The sequence below is a fragment of the Chaetodon trifascialis genome, chromosome 7 (assembly GCF_039877785.1).
Source record: "Chaetodon trifascialis isolate fChaTrf1 chromosome 7, fChaTrf1.hap1, whole genome shotgun sequence".
NCBI classification, from domain to species: Eukaryota; Metazoa; Chordata; class Actinopteri; order Chaetodontiformes; family Chaetodontidae; genus Chaetodon; species Chaetodon trifascialis.
Genome location: NC_092062.1, coordinates 15,722,988 through 15,749,229, shown reverse-complemented (window position 1 = coordinate 15,749,229; position 26,242 = coordinate 15,722,988). Strand labels below are relative to the sequence as shown.

At 42.7% G+C, this 26,242-nt stretch overlaps 1 protein-coding gene across 4 annotated transcripts in view; it reads left to right on the top strand.

Annotated features, from left to right (window-relative positions):
* ptprub (protein tyrosine phosphatase receptor type Ub) overlaps positions 1 to 26,242 on the top strand; it is a 156,250-nt gene that overhangs the window by 88,403 nt on the left and 41,605 nt on the right. For all 4 annotated transcript variants that reach the window (XM_070965723.1, XM_070965722.1, XM_070965721.1 and 1 more), the window contains exons 4-10: positions 3,141 to 3,222; positions 5,583 to 5,698; positions 9,061 to 9,235; positions 12,152 to 12,445; positions 18,573 to 18,890; positions 20,818 to 20,927; positions 24,570 to 24,771. In XM_070965723.1, coding sequence (XP_070821824.1) covers positions 3,141 to 3,222; positions 5,583 to 5,698; positions 9,061 to 9,235; positions 12,152 to 12,445; positions 18,573 to 18,890; positions 20,818 to 20,927; positions 24,570 to 24,771 — 1,297 coding nt within the window. The remainder of the gene's footprint in view (positions 1 to 3,140; positions 3,223 to 5,582; positions 5,699 to 9,060; positions 9,236 to 12,151; positions 12,446 to 18,572; positions 18,891 to 20,817; positions 20,928 to 24,569; positions 24,772 to 26,242) is intronic.

The window sequence follows — 26,242 nt, the reverse complement described above, 5'->3', positions numbered from 1 at the left end:
TTTAACTCAGCATGTGACCTTTTTTCTGTGAATATTTAAAGAGTTATTTATCTATGACTGCGTCTAATGGCGAGTGAAAGCCCTCCGTGTCTAATGGTGCCTCCTGACTGGAACGAAAAGGTAAAAGCTGGTTTATAGAACCAAATAAATCGTCTCTTGGTTTGTATACATTACAATTGCTTCTAAAAGCCAATATTGCATGGTAATGTAATATGTTCTCCTAATGTGCATTTTATATCAGTCATAAATCACTGACTGTCGCACTTTTGTTTTTTTTTCCTCTCAGAAGATGATTCCTGCATTTTTAGCTTTTGGAAGTTAAGTAGCCATTCATTACAATAAAGTTCAGGCTTATGGAAAGTTTCATTTGGGAAAGTGGCTCTCAATAAAAATCTGGGAAGGTTGTTTATTGAAACAAATGCTTCGAATGTCTCCTTCTTAATAACCTTCTATCCTAATGGCTAAGAAGACTGAGGATTAACCAGAAATCAATGTCTTATTGAGTGCTTTAGCTTAGCAGAGAGAAATAACACCTTCAATTAGACATTTTTTCTCTTCCTCGTATGCCATTAAGCCTACTCAGTGTTTCTGGCTAATTTTGATGTTAGCCGAACAACATGTGAGTGTGTGTTTACACAGCTAATTCATGTCATTGAATGCTAATTCATATCGAAGGATATTGTGCCTCAATCATTGCTGTAAATATTGCATGTTTATCTGGATACACTGTAGGAGGGAGGAAAGGCGGCAAGAGAGAAATAAGGACAGTGAAAGAAAGAAATAAAGACAATGACAAATTGAGAAACAGAAGGAGTGAAATGAGAGAGGATCCTGCACAGGCTTCAAAGAAAATGGACGACCTGAAAATGGGGGAGAAGTGGAAATGATGAAAACAGGAAATGTTAATATCCCCTTTTAAAAGCGGTGGCATCTTCCAGCTCAGGTTCCAGCAGTGTCTGGGAACAAACAGGAAAATTGACTCTGGCAGAAGGAGATTAGCCTCAGTGTTCCTGCCTGAGCCCGAGGAGAGCAGCCAGCTATAGACTGAGCAGGGTCCCTCTCCAATGCTGAGACCCAGCAGCCAGGACCTCTCCTGCTTTCCTTTCACCTCTCCTCTCCACCCCACTTCTCCTCTAGCCTCCCCTCTCTTCTTTCCGCACACCTGGCTTTCTGTGTCTCATTCTGTCAGGAGTTTTTTAGCTGACCCCAATCTCCTCACATCCCATCATGACGTGTCACAGAAGGTGCCTTTAGGGGTCGCGCATGGCCAGGGCTGTTGTCACACCAATTGTTGCTGTAATCACACGTCTTGCTTTCCAAGTCCGGTGAGGTGGACTATCTCTGTCCTGCTGACTGTGGAAGGCTGGAATTTGGGCCAGAGGTCCTGGAGAAGTTGTGACTTTTAAATTTAGTGTGCAAACACAAGTGGATTGTGGCTGTGAAGATAATCTCAGTGCTCTGCTGGGCTCGGTGTGAACTTCAAATGAGACTGTAGCAACTTTTTTTGGTTTCAAACCAAAAATGGTTTGAAACTAAAACTTGGCACACACTGCTCAGATCGCTTATTTTGCTTATTTCACTTTTGATGAGACATTCCATGGGTTGAATCATAATGTTGCTAAATGCCAGTTGTTTCCTGTGGATGCTTTTGAGAAATTTTTTCCAAAAGAAAAAGGGGTTTTGAAGAGAAAATCCTCAATGTGAGGTTACATGAAGTATCATTTAGGTCTCAGCACAGAAAATCAGACATTTTCAGTCAATACCCTCCTGTCACACTGCTGCTGTACAAGACAGAAAATCATTGGTTAAAAGTTATTAGAACTTATGTTAATGTCATGATAATTTGAGAAGTTTGCCGTATTTTGTGAAAACACTCCAATATTCCTCCAACTGAGTTATTGAAGGTCTGACCTCAAAGCTCACTTTCTAGCTTTTTTCTAGCTTTTAACCACATCTAAAGGTCTTCCTTAGCAGATGGAGGGTTTTTTGTGTGTGTTTCAAACTCCATCCACTCAGGAAGACCTTTAAATGTGCTTAAAATCTCCCAAAAAGTATCTTGAGAAAAAGAAGGTCCAAAAGTTTCAACCTCATGGTCACCACACGACAGCACTATAACTGATCTTGGTGTAATTTAATTATATGATTAATGCATTTGAGAAGGATTTTGTAGAAAATCCATTTAAAATTCCTCGAAGTGATACATCAAAAAAGTAAATTCAACATCCACTTACCAGCTTTTTCAGGATCTTCATGCATCACAAGTTTTTCCTCTGGGAGATTGGAAACTGATTTAACCTTTCTTAATTCAGCGATCTGACTTTGAGACGAATGAGCTCCAATCTTGCATAACCTGCTTCAGCGACGCCTGCGTGTAAACACAGACATCAGACACACACATTTAAAGTAGCTCGGAGGATATACGATAGCTTGTGTATGTGTGGCCTCCTAAAAATCAAGAGCCAGTGATAGGAACCATGTTGTAATGATTTGGTCGGAGGATTATGAGAAACAATAACTCAAAGCTGGCCTTCGATCAAACGTGTGGATGGAAGACTGTCCTTGGAGCTGCAAAAACAAACATCACCCCTGTGTCTCATAACTCTCTCGCTCTTACTGAGGATGGTGATTTGATATTGATTAGGTTTCATGAGAGCCCACTGCTCATCCAGCTTATTGTTCCATAGGACGGTATGAAGCTTTGTCCTCCCTCGAGTCTCGTGACCCTTTGCAAGCTGCATTATCTGCTGTTATGGCTTCACAGCAGCCTCTGTCCTGAATGTGGAATGGAGCTCATGATTCAGGCGCCACATTGTGTGCTTCCTGATAAAGCTATTATTTCTCTTGGCCCTGCGGACTGAGGAAGAACTTATCCGTCTCTATTTTTATGCTTCTGTCTCTTATTTCGCTCATCATCTCTTTTTGTTTTGGATCAGCAGATGTGCAATGATGTGGTGATGGGGTTGTTTGTAATTAATGCTTCTGTCACTAAAAGTGGACACCAGCAGTAGAATTCACACAGCCCTCATCGCAGTTGCACCTACGCTTCAGCTTTGAGAGCGTTAAGTAAGTCAATGGTATGCTTTCAGTGCTCTGCTCATGAATGAAATCTGTTCATCATATATTCATGTTCACTTTTGCAGGTACTGATTGAGGCAACAGTTTCCAGGGAGCGGCGGGGCTATATTGCCATAGATGACATCATGGTGCTCAACTATCCCTGCTGTAAGTGCCACTTCTGACAATGAATTGCAATTACATAGTATACTGGAGGAAAAAAAGGGTTTAGTGGTTGGGGGGGGGGTATATTTCAAAGCAACAGGAAGCATAAATAGGATGAAGGGAAGAGTAATGGCTGATCGACCTTTTATATAAGTAACTGCAGGTTGTCCTGAGGCTTCCTGCAGCAGCAGCAGCAGTGCTATTAAAACACCGTGACACCCACATGCCAACGCTCCCTTCCACCTGAAAACACACCTGCTGTTCTGCCTCTGCCCTTGTTTGACAGTCAAATGTATTTGTTAATCAGTGAAATCCTGAATTCTCTCTCTGAAGACCTCTGCACTTTCATGTACTCTGGCCTGACTGGAAGCGCGCTGTGGCTTATAAGTCACTTTGTACAAAGGGGTTTTTCTCGTCAAGCAGTACATTTTGCTTTATGAAAATGCCCGCCGCTCACGGCTCCCTGCAGCGGAGGGCTTTTTGTGTCAGTGGTGGAAAAGTGAGAGTAGTGGTTCAGAGTATTGTCAGCCCCCGAGGACCTTGTGTAAAACACATTCACTAAGCTGCCAGAGCTTCATACCTGGACAAAGTCTCTCAGTGTCACTTGCTCGCTTGTACACCTGTATGGCCCACTGCTAAGCACAAGGACTCACAGCCCATTGAACACTCATGGTGCACACAGCTTTAAGTGACTTATATAACCGACTCAAGCTTGAAGGACATTTTTCTCTGAGAGGGATTCAGTGTTATGTCCCTGTTAATATGTAAATATCTCCTATCACAATAGTGTTTGAAGATGCGATTTTCAGGCATGCCATACCAGTGTTTTTATTTAATAAACACCGGTTGTGAGATTGGTTGGTACTCCCACTCTATGCATACCACTCAGTCAGTCACCCTGTTTCTCCCCAAGACAGCAGATGGCATCTTCTCAATGCTCCCACTGTGGCCATTAAATAATTAAGACTCTCATCAAGACCTGAGCATGCCTTATGATGTGGCACATGGCCAGCCTGGATTACTTGGCAGCAAACAGTGCGAGGAAAGGAGTGAAAAACCAAAGGGAGGTGTCGCATAGTGAAAAATGAAATAAAATAAAAGCTCAACAAGTTCCTTTTTGTGAATTCTGGATAAAGCATGGTTGACATTTCTGTTTTATTCTCCTGAGCCTTAGTCTTTGACTCCGAAACCAGTGTTGCACTCCAATGAAAGATTTATCACGCTAAGGAGTCCTGAGGATAAGATCTGACACATTTAGCTGTATAACACCACAGTTCTTGCCAACTGTAGGTTTTTTTTCCCTTTCACACTCATTTCAGTGTTTGTTTATGTTTGGCTCTCAGGCATGCATTATGAATTAACCCAAGGAGGCAGAGTCACTCAAAGGAAACATGGCCACCTGTGGGGTATAGATGTGAGCGTTCTTCCCTTACTACATACTGTACACAAACAAGATCCCCCCGCTAGATAGAAACACAGTGATGTGCAAAACCAAGCAGGAGATGCGTGAGACCCAAACATTTGCCTCTCCCTCACGTTTCAGCCTCACTATTGCTCTGCCGTCTCTTCCTGTCAATCATCCAGAGTGACATGTCGACTTGTCCTAGCCCATTTCTCAGAGATGGCAGGCAGTGCTGCCGGTGGTTACCCAGCGATTTGACTCTGCAGGGGTCTGGTTTTCACTGCTCTATTGTTAATCACGGAGTTGGGTGAGAGGGCTACTCCCACACACTGACTCATTGGCAGCTTCGCACAGCATGCTGGGACATTATTAGTCAAAATGTGGACGACTGATGCTTACTCTGTGGCTTTTCTTTCCGTAGATTCACTCCCACATTCTGCTCATCTATAGATTGATCTAATCTGTTTGTTGTCAAGTTATACAGTGATGGACAATGAGTGACCCTCTCAACACATTACATATTTAAACACTAATACACACTTTTTGTCTTACTATAACAGTGTATTTTAACACTGAATTTTATCTTGATGTTGTGGTTGACTTGTATATTGAAGTAATTGCAAGTATGCAGCATCTTCTATTCGCCGCTGTCAACAGAAATACACAAAATGCAACTGCTAAAATAATCAAAAGAAGACTTCACAATGAATTGAATACAAAACGGTATAGGAAGTCAGTACTCTAAGTTTAGTGCTGCTTCAAACTTTCAGCTGACAAAATCTGTCACCGATTTATGTTTTTGGTGAATATTCGTGAGTTGATTATGAACAAAAACCAGAAATGCCTGAAATTCCTGTTTGTGTGTGCTCATGAAAATGAGCCTTGGCTGACATTGTGAGTGGCTGAAAGGTAATGGAGTCTTTTGATCTCACTGTGTTTCTCTCTCTGTCTGCCTCTTCAGATAAGGCGCCACACTTCTCCAGGCTGGGAGATGAGGAGGTCAATGCTGGGCAAAATGCTACTTTCCAGTGTGTTGCTGCTGGAAGGGCATCCGAGGCTGAGAAGTTCCTGCTGGAGGTCAGTGGTTTAATGGTGGAGTTGAAAGCTGAAGGAACTTGTGTGTCTGACTGAGATGTGTGTGTGTTTATTGTATTTTTAAGCTCCAGAACGGTCAACAGTCCAAAAGGAAAACTGGTACATTTCATACTTAACTGACTGGATCCTCTGTATTTTAGAAATATTTCAGGCCATTGACAGATTAAGAGACAATGGGCTCAAGGGCACAGACATGCAGAAGCCCCTTCAAACCTCTTTGTAGTCCTTTTGCATCTCTTTGTAGTTTTTTGATGAGTGGTACCTGATACTTCAGGTAAGTCATGAAGTCGAACACCTCATTCCAAGTCACAATGTGCAACTGAACTATTTATATCCATAGCTGCATGTTAAGTGGAGGCCGTTACCCTAAATAACCAGTGCAGCCAGGCTTACCCTCTTTTTAAAAAATCACGTTGTGTCCTAGATGTGTTTGTGCTTAAATAAAGACTGTAGACACAGTTCTAATGCTGTGAAGGCCGTGAAGGCCTTGGCGTCTCCTCACTTCGCCGCCTTTGAAAAGTTACATTGCTGAAATGATCATAGTGTTCTCTGCTTTCTTCACTGCCTCCTGTTTTTATTCAGATCATGTGCTGTGCTTTAGATATCTGTCTTTTCATCTAGAATGGCTTGCTCTGTGAAGGTCGGACGGGCCATACAGTCTTTACCTCTGGAGGGAATAACTCTGGTCTTAAAATCTGACTCTTTATGTAGCCCTGATTAGAGTAGCAGACGTCATTGTGCTGTAGGACTCCATTTTTTTCCATCTCACTTAGCACACACTTAGCACACAGACACACATTAACTGCCAACTTCTCCCCCAACTAAAGTCAGTGTTAATCATGGGTGACCTCAGACAAACCTACTGTATTGTTTGACTCTGGGAAATGTGTGATTTATGTAACTGAAGCGTCCTCATTCCCACCTCTCTGAACACTTTATCAAACCACCCATTTGGTCACAACACAAGGATGAAGACAAATGCTTTGGGTAATTAGCTGGCATGAACCATACAGATGCCTGCTGTAATGAGATCTACAGGACGCTGGAATGCTCTTTCCCTGCCTGTCCTCTACTGTTTCCTGTTCTCTTCACATTTCTCCGCCGTCATGCGTGTCTGTCTGAGCTGTTTTCTTCCTAAGAACTCATATTACTGTTGTTTTCTGTTGTTGTGCCCTTTTGTGTTCACTGTGTATGCCGTACCAGCTGCAGCACAGTCTCGGCTGCACATGCCTGCCAGATTAACAGATCGCTTAGTCGTTTCCTCGCCAATTAGCCACGGCCAGATTGCTTACGTAACATGAAGTGATCTCATGCCTATTTGATTTATCCTTATTTCTCCTGCCTCCTTTCTGTAAGCCACAGGCTGGTGTGAAAAGGTGATACAAAAGATACAGGGAGGATGCAGGAGTGTACGATTTTTTTCTTTCCTTGCGGTCACAAGATTTGTAGCCCGCTTAACCCCAATCAGCGGGTGTGTGTTTATGTGTTTGTTTGCAAAGGCTCAGCCTGAGGTTTGTGTGGTCGGTGGCTTTTTGAAGGCCTTAATCAGAAGTATAACAGAAGCCGAGATGGCCTAGTTTAACCCAAAAGGTCTCTCTGTTAATCCCGGCATGCTCTCGTGCTTTGGACTCTGGCAGATCGAAAGTATCAGGATTCATGTCCACCATTTCACACAAAGCGAACGGCCTGAGAACATGAGAAAAAATGTCAGACTCAATGTGTTTCGTTGAGGCTACGTGGACTCGATGGATGCTAGTGGTTTTAATGGTGTGGAACAATGTGAGAAATGTGTCTCACGGTGCAGCAGCGTGATGCATCATACAACATTCATATGAATCACTTTCTCTCTTTTTCCTCTTTTTCCTCTATCGCTATTTCTCTCTGTTTCTCACTTTCTGCCCCATCTCACTTTTGTTTATGTTCTGTTTCTGCTCTGAGATTGTCAGCTTTATACTAAAAGGAGCAGGTGTCTCCCAGCCATTTCTACCATTTCTTCCCTTTTTTTATTTTACACCAAAACACTAAGTGTACATGCTGCTTTTCATCCCTTAGCCTATTTACCGAACTGATTAAACCTCAATGCATTAAAGCCCATCTGCCTTGCAGATCTAACTGCTGAGCAGTTAAATGTTTTGGTTCAGTAACATTGCACACTGAGGACAACTGAGGTTGTAGATGGGCTCCATTAAGGGACGACACTCATGACATGTATTACCCCCATAATCACTATTATTTTAACAAGATTTCATTTGTTTTTATTAAAGCACGTCTGATTGTCATATTGTGGGATTAAATCAGAGAGATAGGCCATTTTAATTAAATTGCACACAACTGGACACTCCTATTTTTTCAGTCACATAGCTTAGAAAGAACTGGCCCAGATACCAATATTTTAAGTGTGTTTTGTTATATTATTATCTGAGAGTTCCAGGAGTTCACTGGGCAATAACTGCATACAAGGTCCACAGTAGGTAACAGGTAATGAGTGTTTATGTGTGTGTCAAGGGGGAGGCTGAACAGTGTGCACTTGGATGTTTTTAATAAAAAAAAATACATCTATATATACAATGTACAAAATTACTATTTAAATAACAATAATATAATAACAAAACCCGATATAGACACAGTGTAAAAGCAAGTAAGCAAGAAATGAAGAAAAGAAAGAAAAGGAAACAAATAAAACCACAAATACAAAAAAAGAAGAATACAAATACATTTTTCAGGTGACTATATACAGATAATCACCATAACAAAACACACAGCTATTTATATAAATAATCTGGGGAGCTCTTCATGTCTCTTTTAATTCTAACTATTTGATAAGCAATTGTTTTAGTTAATGATTGTAATAATCTTTCCTCCATAATTTAATTAACGGGGCACTTAGCTAATTTTAAACTTTGTATGGTTAGTTTACTAGACATGCTGAGTGCTACTCAGCTGGGAAAACAGGTGTATAATGTCTTCTATAACTGTAGAGGTGTTAACAAGCTGTGGGAGTTCGTTACCAGGCAGCAAGGGTCTAACGAGGAGATGTGGAGTTGCGTTATGTGAAGTGTAGGGTTTGAGAGCTTGCCTCATGCTCAGTGTGTCCTGTGCTGCTTTGACTCACATTCTTTTTCTCAAACTGTGTATGTGTATCAGCAGCCTGTCTGTGTGTGTAGCTAGCGCACATGATACACTGTATGAGATGACATGTACCTTTGTTTGTGTTTGTGTGTGTGTGTGTGTGTGTGTGTGTGTGTGTGTGTGTGTGTGTGTGTGTGTGTGTGTGTGTGTGAGACAGAGAGGGACATGATGACCCTTCTTGTTTTCTCTGACCCTGTCCTTTTCCTGCTTTCCAGAGACACAATGGGGACATTTTAACAACGGCTTCTGTCAAGCACTTGAGTCACCGGCGCTTTGTGGTATCCTTCCAGCTAGACAGCGTCCAGCGAACAGATCAAGACCTTTACCGCTGTGTCACTCAGTCCCCCAGGGGCTCCGGGGTCTCAAACTTTGCTGAACTTGTCGTCAAAGGTAAAGGCTTTGTTTTCTTTTTCTCTTATTGTTCTCTTTTGGTCCTCTCTCTTCTGCTTCCTTCATCCCAACCATCTCTTTCCCCGCTGTTTGTATCGCTGCTCGTCGTGGTCACAGCAGATTACTGCGTGTGATTCAAATGAGGATTGAAAGTGAAATTGATTGTAACAAGCAGCGATAGCCACTAGTGTGAGCACATTTCAGATTACCCATTGGACATCATTCGTGCATGATGGTGGAAATCATAGACACCTATTTCAAATTGATTTCCATAAAACTCCGTCATCACAAATTGTGCGGTGCTCGACACACATGAAGTCTCTTTGGATGGCAAATATAATCTCCCTGACATGTGTTGTTTTCTGAGCTGGAGTTGTCAAATAGGCTGCCATAGTCAGCTCTTCAGTTCTGTGTCAAAAAGCTGCTCACTTGACTTGGACTCCTGCAGCCCCTGTCATATCATGTACCACAGATGGTGACCTCACTCCCATTACTCACTACAAACCCTGCAGCCTGAAACCACTTTGACAGCATAGTAATGACATGGCTGTGGGATGGTTTGATGGCATAACAAACTCCAGCCCTCAGCAAAATGAAGATGAGAAGGAGAAAAAAGGATGTGAAAGATTCCCAAGCTCCTTGTCCTCTTCTGTAGGCTGCAGCAGTTATTACGTTTTATAAAACTGAATGATGCAAGAGTGTTAGAGAGTGTGCAAAATGTGTTGTAGCAATGCTAGCAGCATGGCTCTATGGATGGCATTATCAGTCTGTCCATCACTTTGGTCCATTCTGTAATAGCTCAGCAACTGTTGGAGGGACTGCTGTGTACAAACATTCATGGTCCCCAGATGATGTATCCTAATGATTGTGGTCCCTTGACTTTCCTCCAACACCACTAGCAGGTTGACATTTGTGGTTATTTGTCAAATCTCTCAACAATTTTCGGATGGAATTTCCATGAAATTTGGCACAGACGTTCATGTTCCTCTCAGGATGAACCAACCAGCCTCATCATCAGGTCAAAAAAAAGTCTGTTTGTCCAACACTTTGGTTTATGGTTATATGTGTACTGCGGATTAGTAAAGGTTAGCAAGCTAACACGCTCATGAACACGGTAAACATTGTACCTGCTGAGCATCAGTAAGTCTCCACTGTCATTATGAAGATGTCAGCTTGCTGATGCTCGCATTTCGTGACAACCTCACAGAGCTGCTAGCATGACTGTAGTCTCTCACTCTTGTCATGTTGAAGCATGAAATAAATCCCATCTATTGATATGGAAGCGTGGATTCGGTGTAGTATTGTGATTCAGGCCGATTGCTACAGTACATAATGGAGCACTTTTGCCAAAATATTACTAAACCCTCACACCCGCAGCTGCCAGTAAATGAGGAGTCAGTGAATACACTCACAGAAGGCCATGAAATCCCATTTAGTGTGCTCACACTCTCAGCAAATAAGTATTGTTGTATCGATGTGGTTGTTGCTTTCCTTACTTTTTTCTAGTCAGGACAAAGGTGTTATTTTTGGCACAGTCGATGTGATGGTCAGCTGTAAGTCATGTTCAAGTCAACTGCCTGTAACGATATAAATTATTTCACAGGAGCTGAGACCAACTTAACGAGTCTTTCATAAATCCCCTTTCCCCCTACTGCTCTGCCAAGAAGAGCCTAATCATCCCCTTAATGAGTTGGATCCACTCATTTCAAGACTGTAGATTTCATACAGGAATCATAATGAAGCTCTCTTATTGCCCCATAGAGGACAGCAACGTGTCCACATAATGAATAAAACATTTTCGTCTTCCTCCTTAAGGTACTGCGTTTTTCCAACTTTTGTTGTGGCCCCAGAGTTGTTATATTTTGATCCCGAGCACATTTAAAGATGTGTTTTCAGGGATTTGCAGCCTCTTAAAACATGAATCTCAGGACCAAAAAATCCTTAATTAAACAAAAAGTAGCCCTGAGAGCAATGTTTAGTTTGAGAATAGCTCTGTACACAGAGGGAAACAATGAAAAAGAAAAATAAACTGTAAAATAAACAAAATAAGTGAAGAGGAATCCTCTAGAACTTCGAACTGTGAAAGAAATGAGTGACTTGTTTTAAATTTGGCCCCACTGGCTGCTTGCCTGTGGCTTAAATTTTGTCTTTCATTATGGATGCAGTCCTTGACGGCCCAAAGATGAGCTGCTGCAGGCTAAGTCAAGGCAAAGGGAAGCAGTCCAGAGTAGAGGTGAGGTGCTGGTAATGTTGAAAACCTACAGAGAGGAGGACCGTAAAAGATAGAGGTGGCTCTGTGGGAATGAAGGATTAGTCACAGCCACAGATCTAACTCTGATCTTTTCTCATGCTTTGTCCTCATTTCTTTTGCATTCCCTTCCCTCCCTCATACTGTTGCCCGTGTAATTGTTCAGCCTCTTGGATCTGCCAGTAAGTGACATTTGACTGGTGGGCTCTGGAATTAATCCTTGGTTTGTCAGTCCTTACCGACAGTGATGCGGAATCTCCTCTTTCATTGTGGTGACCAGCTGAGAGGACAGAACTCTCTGTTAGAGAAAAAGATGTACCGCACTTAATCCTTCAGTTACAAAATTCATACACGTCCAGTATATCCACAGCTGGTTTTTCACTCACTGTTTTGCTCAAATATGCGAGGCTCTGAACGCCTTGTTGATAGCTGTGACTAATCTGCTATTTGACCTGTTCACATCCTGCAGTCTCTAGGGACTCATTTAAGACTCAGTGGGCTTAGACATGATGAGGAATCTGCGTGGATACAACTGATTATTAAAATGAATAGCGCAACTTAACCTCGCTAGACTTTGCAAAAGCGCTATGGGTCCACCAGCAAATACTTTGACCAATACACATTTGAACAGGAAAACAAAACACACCACTTTTCATTTCCTCTCACAGTACCTCCATCCCCCATTGCGCCACCCCAGCTGCTGCGTGCCGGCTCCACTTACCTGATCATCCAGCTCAACACCAACTCCATCCTGGGAGACGGCCCCATTATCAGGAAGGAGATAGAGTACCGCGCCAGCCAGTCCCCGTGGTCAGAGGTGCATGGAGTCAACATGGTCACCTATAAGCTGTGGCACCTGGATCCAGACACAGAATACCACATCAGTGTGCTGTTGACTCGGCCAGGAGAGGGGGGAACTGGCCCACCTGGACCACCTCTTGTGAGCAGGACCAAGTGTGCAGGTGAGCTTTGGACGTCTAATACAATGGTTCCTCACACTTGTGGCTTGTGATTCCATAAAATGAAGCATTGTTGTGACAGAAAGAAAGAAAGAACTGGACCTAATTTTGTTTATCAGATATGTGTCTTTTTCCTTCGTGTCCCTCTAATTATCTTGTGACCCCTCAGATTGATCTGGAGAGGTTGGGAACCACTGGCCTAATTTATTAGTGTGTTGTTTTTAGGTCTTACAGCTTCATTTGAATCTAGGCTATGTTAGATAATAGAGCACAGCATATAGGTTCAGATGAGTACAGCCATAACTATAATCATCCACTACATATTCCACTCATTCATATAACACACTGGTTTAACACATTTTAAGTGCTAATGCTACTGCAAACTGCTATTCACTGACCAGTAGCTGCTGCTGCATTGGAAACACACCACCCACCACCCAGCTTTTATCCATATGTTATATGTTCTAAGCTGCATTAAAGCGGTATTGTTTACTTTTTCACTTACCTCATTTCCATGCCAGGGATTTGTAGCTATATCTGAATCATGTAGTATGGTTTCATGTTTGTTGAGACAACAGGCTACAACAGTCTATTCACTCTATTCCTTGTTTGCCTCCTTTTTATATTACTGAGCAGAGACAGCCCTCTGAAAGGATCCATTAGACAACATGTTGTGATTAGGGGAATTACAGTTTGCACTGTTGAGGTGATGCAGTGCCCCAGAGCCCTGAAGAAAGGAATACAATGTGTTTGGCAGCTGGCACAAGCATGGAGCAGCAGGGTGTTCAATGCACCCTGTAGCAGGAGGCTGCTTTGTGGTTTTTAATATTGGATTAGCATATATCTAGATTAAAATAATACCTATTGATGTGTCTTCCTGAAGCCTAACAGTTGCACACCATAACTTCAGAGAGTCTTACATTAGGGGACTGCCACGATAATGTCACGATAATCAGCTAAAATTCAATCAGGAGCTGATAGACAAGTTCTAACTCAGCTGCTGCGCATACTTATCTCATGAACAAAAAAGCAAATTTGCTATCACTGGTGTTCTCTGAACTCTGAAGCTGAGGAGACTGAAAGGGAGACTTTCATGCTGCCAGCGTGGCAATATTGGTTTGACGGTTATTTAAAAGATAACAGCTGGCTGTCTGCAGCAGCTGGGCTAAAAGCAGCCTTCTTTGGCATCTACTGAAGAAGTTTTATTTGGCACGTAACAGAAAAATTGACACAAATTTTAAGGCAACAGCGGTGGAGACATAGCAGTCCCTGAGGGATCTAGGGACATACAGTGCTATAGGCAGCATGCTATCTGTATGACTTCACATTCATGGCTGATTTGCAGGGCAACCAATGATAATTTTCATCAATGTGCAGATTATGTTGTTAATTAATAGTTTTGTACGGTCCAAAACTAGAAGATATTCTGTTTTATGACAAAGAAAAGCAACAAATCCTCACATCTGACAACATGGAATCAGCAGATGTCTGGCATTTTTGTTGGTCTTTTCAGCTCATGCAGCAAAAGCGTCCCTTCGCCTTAAACTACAGTAACTTCAGTAAAATGCAGCTTTAAATATCAGTTTTTTCATTCTCATCTGTCATTCAGGTAAAGGCTTTCCCCTCGTCTTTTGTACTACCTGCTCACATGTGTACACCTCTGCCATCTGTCAGGATATCCCACAGGATACCAGTGGGCCACACCCATGCTTACTCATATATGCATGTGTGTGTCTCTCTCTCTCTCTATATATGTATATATATATATATATATATATATATATATATATATATATATATATATATATCACAAAGAGTACTGTGTTAATGCAGATACAACTGCAGAGATGTAGACATTCATTACTGCTGCCTGCATCTCAATGTGTGCACAGCGCTCGCAGGCACATGGTATGGAGAGCTTTGTGTTACCCAAAGGCGGTCTGTGGATTTGTGTCTTCCATGGTCATCACTCTTTTCTATGCCCAACGGTCTCTTCCTGCCACACACCATCCCTCACATATCTCCCTCTCCTGCTCCAGTAGAGCCGCCCTGGCCCCCTCTCCAATGACATATTAAAGCTACTCTCCTCTCCCAACAGCCAAAGACACCCCTCATTCATCAGGCACCATGAGTGAGCTCACAGCCCTTGCTCGTCAGTCCCCACACACCCAGCCCCAACTCAGGAGACAAGGAAAATTCACAATAAAAAAAGTTAAAAAAAAAGAAAAACTGATAGCAAGAGAGCGAAGAGTTGAGGGAATGCTTTGGTGCAGGAGTGTGTGTGTGTGGGAGAGGGGGTAGTTTTTCAACGTGAGAGAGTGAAACAGTAAAAATGAGGAGGGTGAATGTGGGAGAGGTGAAGCGAGAGGGGATCCACAGTGTACGGAAATTGCTTTCACAGTTGCTGGTATCGGTGTTTGTGAAAGTCACTAAACTCAGCCTTTAATGATGTATTTACATTTCAACCACTGTGACATTAGCTTGTTCAACCATGTGTGGGATAAGTAATACTGCTGTGTTTGCTGAGCTGTTAAACAGGGCATTTAGATGCAGTACTAGTTCAATACAGAGGAAGTACAGGTGAAATTAATTTTGCCAGTCTGCAGAGCTGTGAGTGACTGATGGTTGAATTGTTTTTTTTGTAGTTGTAGTTGTAGCTGCATCTGATTGACTCCTGTGTGGCTTGACCAGTGTTCACAGTTCTTACCTGGGCGGTGTTCATGTGGTACACACTTTACAGTAAGCTGCAACAATCGAAACCTTCTCCACCTGCTGTTTTTCACCTTCTTGACCCTGCAGGTAACTCTAATCACCACCTGGTTCCCAGAGCTCCCTTGACCCAACCTCCAAACCATCTGGTCTACACCACCTCTACTGACCCCACATTCCACCACTGAATCCTGATCACCCCCCTTTTACTGTTGGCCTGATTAGGTTTAAACACGAGGAAATGGATGGTGGGGTTGTTGTGGTGATTTCAGGGAGGTGGTAACTGTTCAGTGAACAGAAGGGTTATTTGGACCCTCACTGCATTTAGGAGAAAAGTGAATTTCCCCTCCAGAAGCTATGTCTTGCCACCGTGACTAATCTCACTCTTCCATGGTCATGCTGAATATTTCCCTCCTTCCCAAACATGTGGGCTAGCTGGCTTCACCGTACGCATTCACATTGCTGTGGAGTCGAGCTGTCCTAGTGTGGGTGCTGTAAAACTAATGGCCGTGAATGTGAACATGGTCTCCGCCTGGCTCTGATGGCCATCCAGGTGTGCTTGATGAGCCATTGCTGTGATTATCAGCATGGTGCATTAGCACAGCTTGAAGCCCCTCAAGTAAATCACAGAGGAGAAGCGAGCATTTGTACTGCAGGTGGTCCCCAAACTACGTTAATGGGCTTCCACCTGCTGCTGGGTCACTGATCCTTCTGGAAAGCCCCTGCCCATGATGTTCTTGGTCTGCTAAGGGGAGCCAACACTGGAGTCTGACTAAAATTATGCACATTAGGCACACAAGTGCTTTGCCTTTCTTGGCATATCGTTCATCATGTCTTCCATCCCGAGCCAGAATTCCCTATATGCTCACATTTGGGGTGGTTGGATTTATGTGTGCCTGTGTTTTTACTTGCACATGGGTATTGTCCTACATGTCTGCACAGATTTGTTTTTTCCCGGCTGACAGTCATTCCAGATCCCCTCCACGGATGCTTGTGATCAAAGGCAGCTCGGCTTCTTCCTGCTGCTGTCCCATGTCGCAGTTTTAGGGGAGATAATAAACCAGAACCTGTCACATCCACTCTAACTTCCAATCTCCGAGGATCAACGTGGTGCCCTGGGCTTTGGGCCATGTTGGGGCGGCTGCAGTTTTCATGCCACAGGGTGCCAGAGAATGGGTGCCCGTGGCATTCAGATAAATAAGACGAGGCCAGGGGAAGGCGCTGGCACAAATGTCCACTTTGAGAAAACCCACAATGAGCACACTGTGGCCACTTTGGCGGCACTTTCATCAACTCAGCAGTTAAATGCCTCTCTTTATTTAGCTCTCAGACTGTGCAGACTATCAATTGCACCATTAAGACAATCTTCAGTCACACTGAACAATGGAACATTAACATTTCTTGCTGGGTGCAGTCTACTACTTTGCGATTACTGTGGCTACCCATTTATCTGCCGTCACATTAGTCTGGATGAGGTTCAGATCAATGCTCTGGTCATATTTCTATCTAGTATGAGACACAAGGCAGCAAATTAAAAGAGAAAGCTGGTGACTGCAGAGGCCTTCAGTTTAGATTGGAAGTGCCATGAAATTTCAGAATTGCTTGACCACAGGCAGTAATAAATGAGTAAGAATAGTCGGGCATAGGGCTATTGTATCTGATAATGTTAGCATATTAATTTTTGTGTCTTTGAACATGTCTACATGCATAATAGATGGAGAGAGAAAGAAGGAGAGAGAGGAAAATAGATAAAAAATAGAGAGTGATAAAGACACAGGGCAAAAATAATTATACAGCAAATGTGTGCGTAGCTGTGTGTCCTTGTACAACTACAGAGCACCTTTCAAATCCATTTTCTTAGATAATTCTTGTTTTAGTGCATTAGCCCCTGCTCAGTGATGCATTAGCCGCCTTATTTAAGTTCCCCACACTAATCTGTGCTGCAGTGAGAATCCCACTGAGTATACGAGTCAGCGAAGGAATGAAGACCTTGGCCAGTAACCTCAAACTCCACTGATCTCTCCCTGTACCCCATATCTCTGCTGTCATTCCCTGCCTCCCTGGCCCATTACTCAACATGCCCTATTAAAAAGAATATAGCAGTACAATACATTATGTAGCATATTGCTTGATAAAAAGGCATTGATTGTGTTAATAATGGCCACAGATAAATGCCTCCATTGATAGTGAGGATGTCCTTGGCTTAACTCAGCCTGTCTTCAGTTTCAGAGGTCCTCCTGAACACTGGCTGGTCTGTGCCTCTGTGTATAGAGGCTCTCTGTATCTTTCAGCCAGCCATTACACTTGAGGAGGATATCAAAGACAGAGCTGTTGTTCTTTTAGTCTGAGTCAGAGAAAGTCAGGGTTAACCCGGCAGTGACCAGAGCTAACTTGGTGCCTTCTAAAAATATGTGACAGGCCATCGCGATGACCCAGCAGTAAAAGTGACCAGCGGAAGTGAATGCCCTTGCGTAGCACTGATATTTTTGTGTGTGGATTAAACCTCAGGGCAACGAAGTATAACTACTGGATAGTCAATTTACTCTGTGACACAGAGGCGGGGACTGGTGGGACTGCGACAGCAACCCGCAGCCTGTCCGATTAATTAGCGCAATTGGCATGAGTTCCAGCTCTGCCATGGGGGATGTGGGTGTGTTGTGCTGGCAGCAAAGTGTTGACCTCCATGTTGCAGTGGGGCAATATGGCGGCATGTAGGAAGGGAATAAGTGGAAAACCTGCCAGGCAGTGGTGGAAGAAATACTGAGAACTAAAAGTACAAAAGCATTGTCACCATAATGTGCTTTAAATGTCAAATGTAAAAGTACTTGTTATGCAGAATGGCTCCTCTGACAGTGTTATCATAGAATATTCTATTATTCTATTTTTATCACTGGCACATGTATATATGTAAGAGTATTTTAATGTTGTGGTTTGTCAGCCAGTCATACAAAGCATCTGAAATTGACTTCCATGTGGTATAATTCTGGATCCTATCACATGTCTTTTTTATGTTAAAAAGGAATTTTAAGTGTAAAATAAATGCAGTTGAATAAAATGTGCAGCATTTACCTCTGTAATGTAATGGAGGTAAGTGAAGTATAAATTAGCATAAAATGGAAATACTAGTAGTAAAGTTTAAGTATGTCAAAATGGAACTTAAGTACAGTACTTGAGAGTAGATGCACTTCATTTCTTTCCACCACTGCTGCCAGGGTAGTCCTGGGACATCACTGTCATTTGCTGGGTGCTCTGTATGAAATCAAATATTTCACAGCGAAACAAAGTTACCTGTTTTTTCATTCTCTCAAATTCGGTATTGTGCCCTCGGGACTTTTCTAATGACACTGCTTGTTGTTTTCATTCCATCTTTCTTTCTTTAATCCCTCAATTTTCTTCTTCAATCTTTCTTCCTCCCTCCCAGAGCCCATGCGTGCATTGCGGGGCCTCACGGCCACAGATATCCAGTCCAGGCAGTTGTCCCTGCAGTGGGAGAATCTGGCATTCAACCTGACACGCTGCCACACCTACTCAGTGTCCCTATGCTACCGCTACACCACAGCGGGAGGCGGCGGCGGCCACAACACCACTGTGCGCGAGTGCCTGGCAGTGGAACACAATGCCTCACGCTTCACGCTGCGTGATCTGCCACCCTACCATGGCATCCATGTCCGTCTGTCACTGGCCAACCCAGAGGGGAAGAAAGAGGGCAGAGAGGTCACCTTCCAGACCGAGGAGGACAGTAAGTCTCGAGAGGAGGTTACAGCAGAGATAGAATGGAAAGTAAAAAGTGCCAGCACAAAATGGTATGCATTTTGTTTCTGAGAGGTGTTGCTCAAACATGTAGTCGGATGTAGTTTATGTTGCTGTGGAATTGTGTTGCATTATACAGAGAGGTGTGTCTGTTGATTAACCTACATCTATTGATATAAATGGGGTGGACAAAATAATATAAACACCTGTCAGTATAATGCAGTATAATACAATTTAAATTTTTGCCCATATTGGCCATAAAGTTTGAATAATCACCTTCCTGAAACAGTTTCAATAAAAACTGAACTTTATAACCTTCATGAAGGTAGAATTTATTGCAGGACTGCAGGATGAGACTGTATTAATGTTAGCAAGGTGCACCTAATAGACTAGTAACTGAGTATATTTACACACCATCTTTATGACATCAATCACTATAGGTAGCTGTTTATGAGGTGTGTGGCATCTAAAATGTACCAGAATATCTCAAATATCCAGATCTGAGATGGCCTAGAATGAGAACTTTACTATAACGTTTAGTTGATGCTCTGATGGTGCTTTTTGAGGTTTCTGGGTGTTTGTCAACCCAAATGGAGAAAACCACAATACCATTTGCACTGAACATAGATTCATGAGACCCAGTGGTGAAGGCCAGCATGGCTTTCATGTCCTTGAAGACACCTAGGCTGTATCGCTTCTCTTGTGAGAATGCATAGCCCAGTGTGAGCACACGGTCAATCCAGCCCTTCAAGATCGCAGGAACAGTGAACCAGTACATGGGGAACTGAAAGATAATGAGGTCTGCCTCAGTGAGTTTGCGTTGCTCTTCAATGATATCAGCAGACAGTTTGCCTGCCTCCCATGCCACTTTGGTCTCCTCTGCATAATAGAATGTAAGTATGAATTCATGTAACAGTCAGTTTTGGTCCAAATTTGGTGAATTTGCATAATATTTCAAAACATCAACACTTCTAATACTTAAACAGCTCCCCTGTTTTCCCCTAAGACATTAATACAGAGTGGGTGACCATCTGACCGATGCTGAATCAGCATTACAAAGGACCCTTTTCATTTTCAGATGAAAATAACATAAAAGAGAAAACAATATATCTGAGACTCCAGAAACCCTGAGATAGGATTTTGTGCTTATTTCTTATCTCCTATTATTCTTTTGTGCTGTAGCATATCGTCTGCATGGCGGCTGAGGGAGAAATCAGTTCTGCCATGAAAAAATCAAAACAAACACCATTTTTCAGAAAGAGATATGCATGGAGAACCATAGAAAGAGATCAAGAGAGAGTCAGAAAGCAAGAGAAAGGGTTTTTTCTGAAGTGTTAAAAGATAAATATATGCATATATACATACAGTACATGTCAATTATGAATGCTTTTTCCAAAAGCCTTAATAAGCAACTCTGTCCTCTAGACTCAATTCAAAAATAACAGTCGACTCAGCTGTTCAGCTCTGCTTTAGCCTCAGGCCTGAATCTCACAGAACAGTTTTTCTCTGTACAGCGCTCACACAGACCATGGGGACACGGGCTGCAACCAAATGGTCCAAAAAACTGTTAACACAGTCTAATATTGAATGTTCACAGTCCTCTCACTACCATTCAGAAAGAAGTTTACCAGCAAGGCTCTGACATATTCATCAATACATTTCAACTTTGGCTGAAGATTGATATGAAAATATAAAATCCTTCTCATATTTTTTCTCTGATCTGTGTTGTGGTTACAATATTGATAAAGTTCATAAATGAACTGTGTCTGTATCTGATGTTGTCTGCCTGCTGCTCTCTGGCTGCAGACTTCTGAGCCACTGTGATATTAATTTCTGTGATATTGAAAGGAGAGGCTCACGGTAGGATTGGGGCTTCAATTTCCCCGACAAATGTTTGTTCTGACAATTTCTTATAGTTCCCGGAGGCATAGCACCAGAGTCACTCACCTTCACCCCGCTGGATGACATGATCTTCCTGAAGTGGGAGGAGCCCATCGAGCCCAATGGCCTTATTACCCAATACGAGGTGAGCCCAGCTTCACTTATGTTACAAAAAAGGCTTTTTGGATGCATCTGGATGAGGAGTTTGGCTAAGGTTACTGGACTGTGAACTTTCTCATATCCACTGGGACAGGACCTCTAATGTTAGCCTAAACTGTAGCATCCAGCAGCACCCAGGACTGCTTTGAGATACACTTCACATGATGTGCTACCACGACCTTTTTCTTTTTAAGCGACCTGTAAGCCCATACAATATAGTTAGCTAATGCTGCCATTTCCCTTTAGGGCCCATGCTTAGCGGAAATGCTGGGTTAAATTACTGTTGTTGATAGTGGCTAGCCAGATGTGCATTACCACTAGCTTTGTAGCTTAGGTTAGAGCAAATAAACACACTGTTTAATCCATTCCTGAGACTTTTGCTCTTGTGTTTTGGGGTTTGGAGAGGCTATAAAGACACAGATGTGCACTTGCTCATGCAGACTGCTTCATATGTGGAGAAACTCAGAACTTGAGAGGCCTGCCATGCCTCTATTTCTCTTTGTCAGTCCGTTAAGTTCGCAGAAAAGTTGAAATTAAAACATGTGCACTTCCATGACAACTGGGCAAATGTGCTGAGGAAGATATGTGATATTACAGCAAGCTCCAGAACAGCTACTAAATGGTCCTTGTGGTCAGTACTTTGGGTTTTCAGCAGCTGTAGGAACAGTGTGTCTTTGTCACTTTGTAAACACCTTTTAAATGTAGTCCTAATTTTACCTCTCTAACATCACCTACTGCATGCATCCAGCACATCCAGCAACACTAATAATAATCATGGCTGCACAAAGGTATTATCTAAGCATATCTTAGCATTTTTTTCAAACTGAAATGTGCCAGTTCTTTTGGTGTTTTTATGCTGTGCAAAAATACTTTCCTCTCTATTTGGTGAGCCATCTTCTACAAATGCCTCTGCAATTGGCACAGAACAGATATGTGCTTAATCACCAAACTAGTCTGCTCCAAATAATTTTTTTCTTCACTCAACCTTTTAGTCGATGGGGCACTGTGCCTATTTGAACGAAAATAGCAGCGGTGCTTGGATTAGCACAACCTGACCTTGTGCACGTAGCCTTAGCACATAGCGCTGGTCTTGTGCCATAGAGCCCTGTGTCATTAATGGATAAGTCACATGCGTCTGTTGTGCTGTAGGCCTCACATTCAGAAGGAAAATAATTTTGGACTTACTGTATACCCTAAACCTGTGGTAAGCCATCAGTGGGGCTGCCTACCTATCCTCTAGCCTTCATTCCTTGGCCTCTCTTGCAGTGTCGCCTCAAGGATATTATTAAATGGGATTTGTGGTTTGACATATAAAGTGGAGGCTGCACAGTATTTTCTACTCTGTAGTGTGTTGATCTCCCTCGGTTGACGGAGAAAGCTGAACACAGAGCTGAAGAAATCCTCTTCATTTTTCTGAGATTAAACCATTGACCACTCTGCCTGAGCCCATCGACCACCATCCTGTCCTGCAAGCCCTCCTTGCTGATCTGTGCACCGTTAGGCATCTTTTAGGTCTGGAAACACAGTGGTCTGTCTCTGTTTAGTCACTGGATGGCTCATAATTCTATCTTCATACTAAGGAACAGAGGCGATTTGAGGGGGGATGCCTTGTTAGCAAAATGACCAAAATGCAACCCCCTTGTTAACCTGCCACCTCCCCTCTCCATCCCCTGGCAGCAGAGAGAGTGCAGGGGCAGAGGGGGTGTCTAGTTGAATATGTTGGTGCATTCTGCCTGATTGGTCCTTTATCTGACCGAGGTTTTCGCACGTTATCATCTGTGGCCCCGGACCACAGAATACTCAAACAAAATTAGGTCCTCTGTCTTTTCCTAAACAGACACACAGCTGTCTTTTCCAAAGTCCTTATAAATTCTCCTTCACATCTTTCTTTGACCTCATGATGTTTTCCATTAAGATCAAGGAAAGATGTGAAGGAGCATTCATAAGCACTTCATGAAAGACAAATGTGGTCTTTCACAAAGGTGAATCCAACTGCATTTTCACTAGGCAACGTAATTATGCAACTGCGAATATTATTGACGTCGGTCTGCCTGTGCTTTCCATTTAGGGTATGGAGAGAGAGAGACAGAGACAGAGAGAGAGCTCATGTGGACAAGCAAGAGACAGGGAGCATGAGAATATGGACAGAAGTGTTGATGTGATACAAAAACGTACTTGACAGTTCTGTGGTTTGTCAATGTAGCTTATGAACTACGTTGCAGACTGGAGTCTCTTAACAGTGACAAACAGATCAATAGATCCGACTTTGCTCGTCTACTCTATGAAACATCTGTATCCCTGCCCTGCATTATTTATTATAAACTATGATGAGTTGGTCGTGGCTCAAATCTCACACCCACGTCCAGGCCTCAAGGAATTTTGGGGCAACATATTTTCCTTTCCTTTTGTAAAGGATGGTCCAGTGTATCCTGTGCTGAAGGAGGTACAAAAGGAACAATAAAGCACCTTCTCTTAGTATTTAGAGAATTCAGACAACTCTTACCATGGTGGCCCCTTAGATACTTCCTCGTCGAAACACTCAGTTACGAAACTTTCCAAACACAGCCCACGGCTCTGAAATATCAGTAGCCTAACTGTGCTGTGCATTGATAAACCTATGACACTGTCCGTGGTGCTGAAATATTAGATGGATTTATAATTGTACCTTTTCCTCTCAGTCCCCTCTGTCAGTTTCGTCTTGGATTTATAATATTACTCAAATCTATACTCATAGAGTTTTTAAGTTGAGTTAGGGTTCAGGCTACCCCCCCCATCGACCGCTAAGGACACATGAGCGAGAATTTAGCTCTTACGATAACCAGCAAAATCTGTGGGTGGCATCTGCAGTGTGCGTGACATTCACATGTGTGTGTAAAGCATGCATGTGAGCATATACAGTCAGTAGGGAGTGTGTGTTCAGTCCTTCAGTGAAGTGGATCCCTTCCAGCTCTGATGTGTATCCTAATATGCTCACCCTTGTCTGATTGCAGTAAGGTCATTTCATTTGGCTCTCCACTATTTCAAAGAGTATAAGTGGAAATTATCATGAGAGCACCATGTAGCAAGGCAAATCACCTCTCGAGGAAAAACTTTATGAAAGATTTCACTTTTAAAGGACACTCATGCACAGCAACTTTTGAGTGTTGATAAGAGTAAATTGCACTCATAAACACTTAACGCTATTGATTTAAGCTTGTGAATTCACATTTTACCTCGTGGTGCCCTCAGTCCATGTCCTTAAAAAAAGCATTACTTAGTGAGAAAATCATTTATCACTCACAATACTTTTGGTTGCTTTTATGACTTAATAGCTCCAAAGCCAATCAAGCCATTTCATCTAAAACTATAAACCCATGTGAGTAATTAGCACATTGATTTAGAGGAGCGAATTCATCTCTTAGTTAAGTGAATCATATCAATCAAATGCAACAATTACTCCTTATGACAGAGCCATTACTCAGCTAATGACCTCTGCTGATCAGTATGAAACTCTAAAATGAATTTGATATAGAAATTTGTTAGCAGCTACAATAACAAAGCATAAAATCAGTGCTAAAATGACTCTGGTCTTTATTACATTATCCTGAGACCATCTTGTTTTTTTTTTTAATTTTTTATTTTCCAACAGATCAGTTACCAGAGTATTGAGTCGTCTGATCCAGGCATCAATGTTCCAGGACCTAGAAGAACTGTGTCCAAGCTGAAGAATGAGACCTACCATATGTTCTCCAACCTCCACCCCGGAACGACTTACCTAATCTCCGTTCGAGCCCGCACAGCCAAGGGCTTTGGCCAGACCGCCCTCACTGAAATCACCACTAACATCTCAGGTATTAGCACTGCTGACTCACTGGGTATCCGTGCTTGCGAGGGAGTGTGAAAGCTACCGTGAAAAACTGTAAAATAGAAATGGAAACAGGCAGCGTCTCCATGTCGAGGCTGCTCCCTGTGCCATCACTGCCTATCACTGATGCAGCGTGCAGGTACAATACTAGACTTCACCCACTGCGAGCTATAATAAGGATCTGGGTTTTCTGTCTTTTGACCTCAGCATCTTTCTTCTCTCACCGAGGCAAAACTACTGATTCCAGTGTGTAAGAGCTATTTTCCATTGCCTCTCCAAACCAGTGACACACTGTCATCTCACAGTCCTCAAGACATAAATTAACTCGTAGGAAGCAGAGAGACACCACAGGGAGGACACTGCTGTGTGTTATGTATAAAGAAAGATGCGGTACATTCATGGGACCAGAATGTCATCTTTGAGAGTCTCAGAGCTTATTACTGATGATAGAAAAACAACCTTGGTGTTTCTATTTCCTTTTAATGATGCATTTGTGCTTGTTAAGGGATGGGATTACACCTCTTAGGAACGCACAATGCAGCCACTCCCACTCTGTCTAGCTCACATGTTTACTTATTCCTTCTGCCCCTATCTCTTTACAGAGAGGCCAGGTTTGTTTAATTATAGATTTAGTGCACAATCAGTGCTTACTGGCTGTATGTCAGGCAGAACACTGGCACAAAGCCAGACCGCAGATGGAGTCCAAAAGTCTTTGCAGATCATCCTCAACCTCCTCCACTGGCCCACGGTGCAGAACATTCACTTACACTGAGCGTCTCTCAAATCTGCACTGACAGCTAGCAAACACTGAACACCTTCAGCAGCTACTACTGTCAGCATCTTCAAGCAATACCCACCACCGAGTATCCAACTACACACGTCTCCTCATTCGCATGCACGCACACACGCACATACATTCAGAGGTATACACTGCCGCGGCTGGTGCACAATCATCCGTCAAACAGACTCTGTCTGGCAGCAGGCGTCAAACCCTCTTTTAGTTCTAGAAACCACAACAGATCTTTAATGTCAACAAATGCGCATTCAGTTTTCCTTAATGATGTCAACTCCCTTCTGCTGCGGTATTAGAAAACCACCTTTTTAATATGCTAATCATTTATTCCTTGTGAATAGTTTGCTTTCCTTTCCCTCACTAATTGACAGCTAATATTAAAGAGAAATGTGCTGGCGCATCTCCAGGGAGGAGCACGACTTTAGCCAAATCCTTTCAAATGAAATGCCCATTCAATTTAGCCTCACTCCCATGACTTTTAATTGGACTTGTATCCAAGACAACTATACAGGAAATTCAAACAGTGTGCTGAATATGAGGACATGAGGTATTGGGTATATTAGCAGTGGTGGCTATTTATGCAGAGATGGCTGTTAGGTCTGTCAGTTTCACGAGACATGGAGAGGCTGAACATGTTTATTTGGAAGGAGGAAGAAGGGTAGAC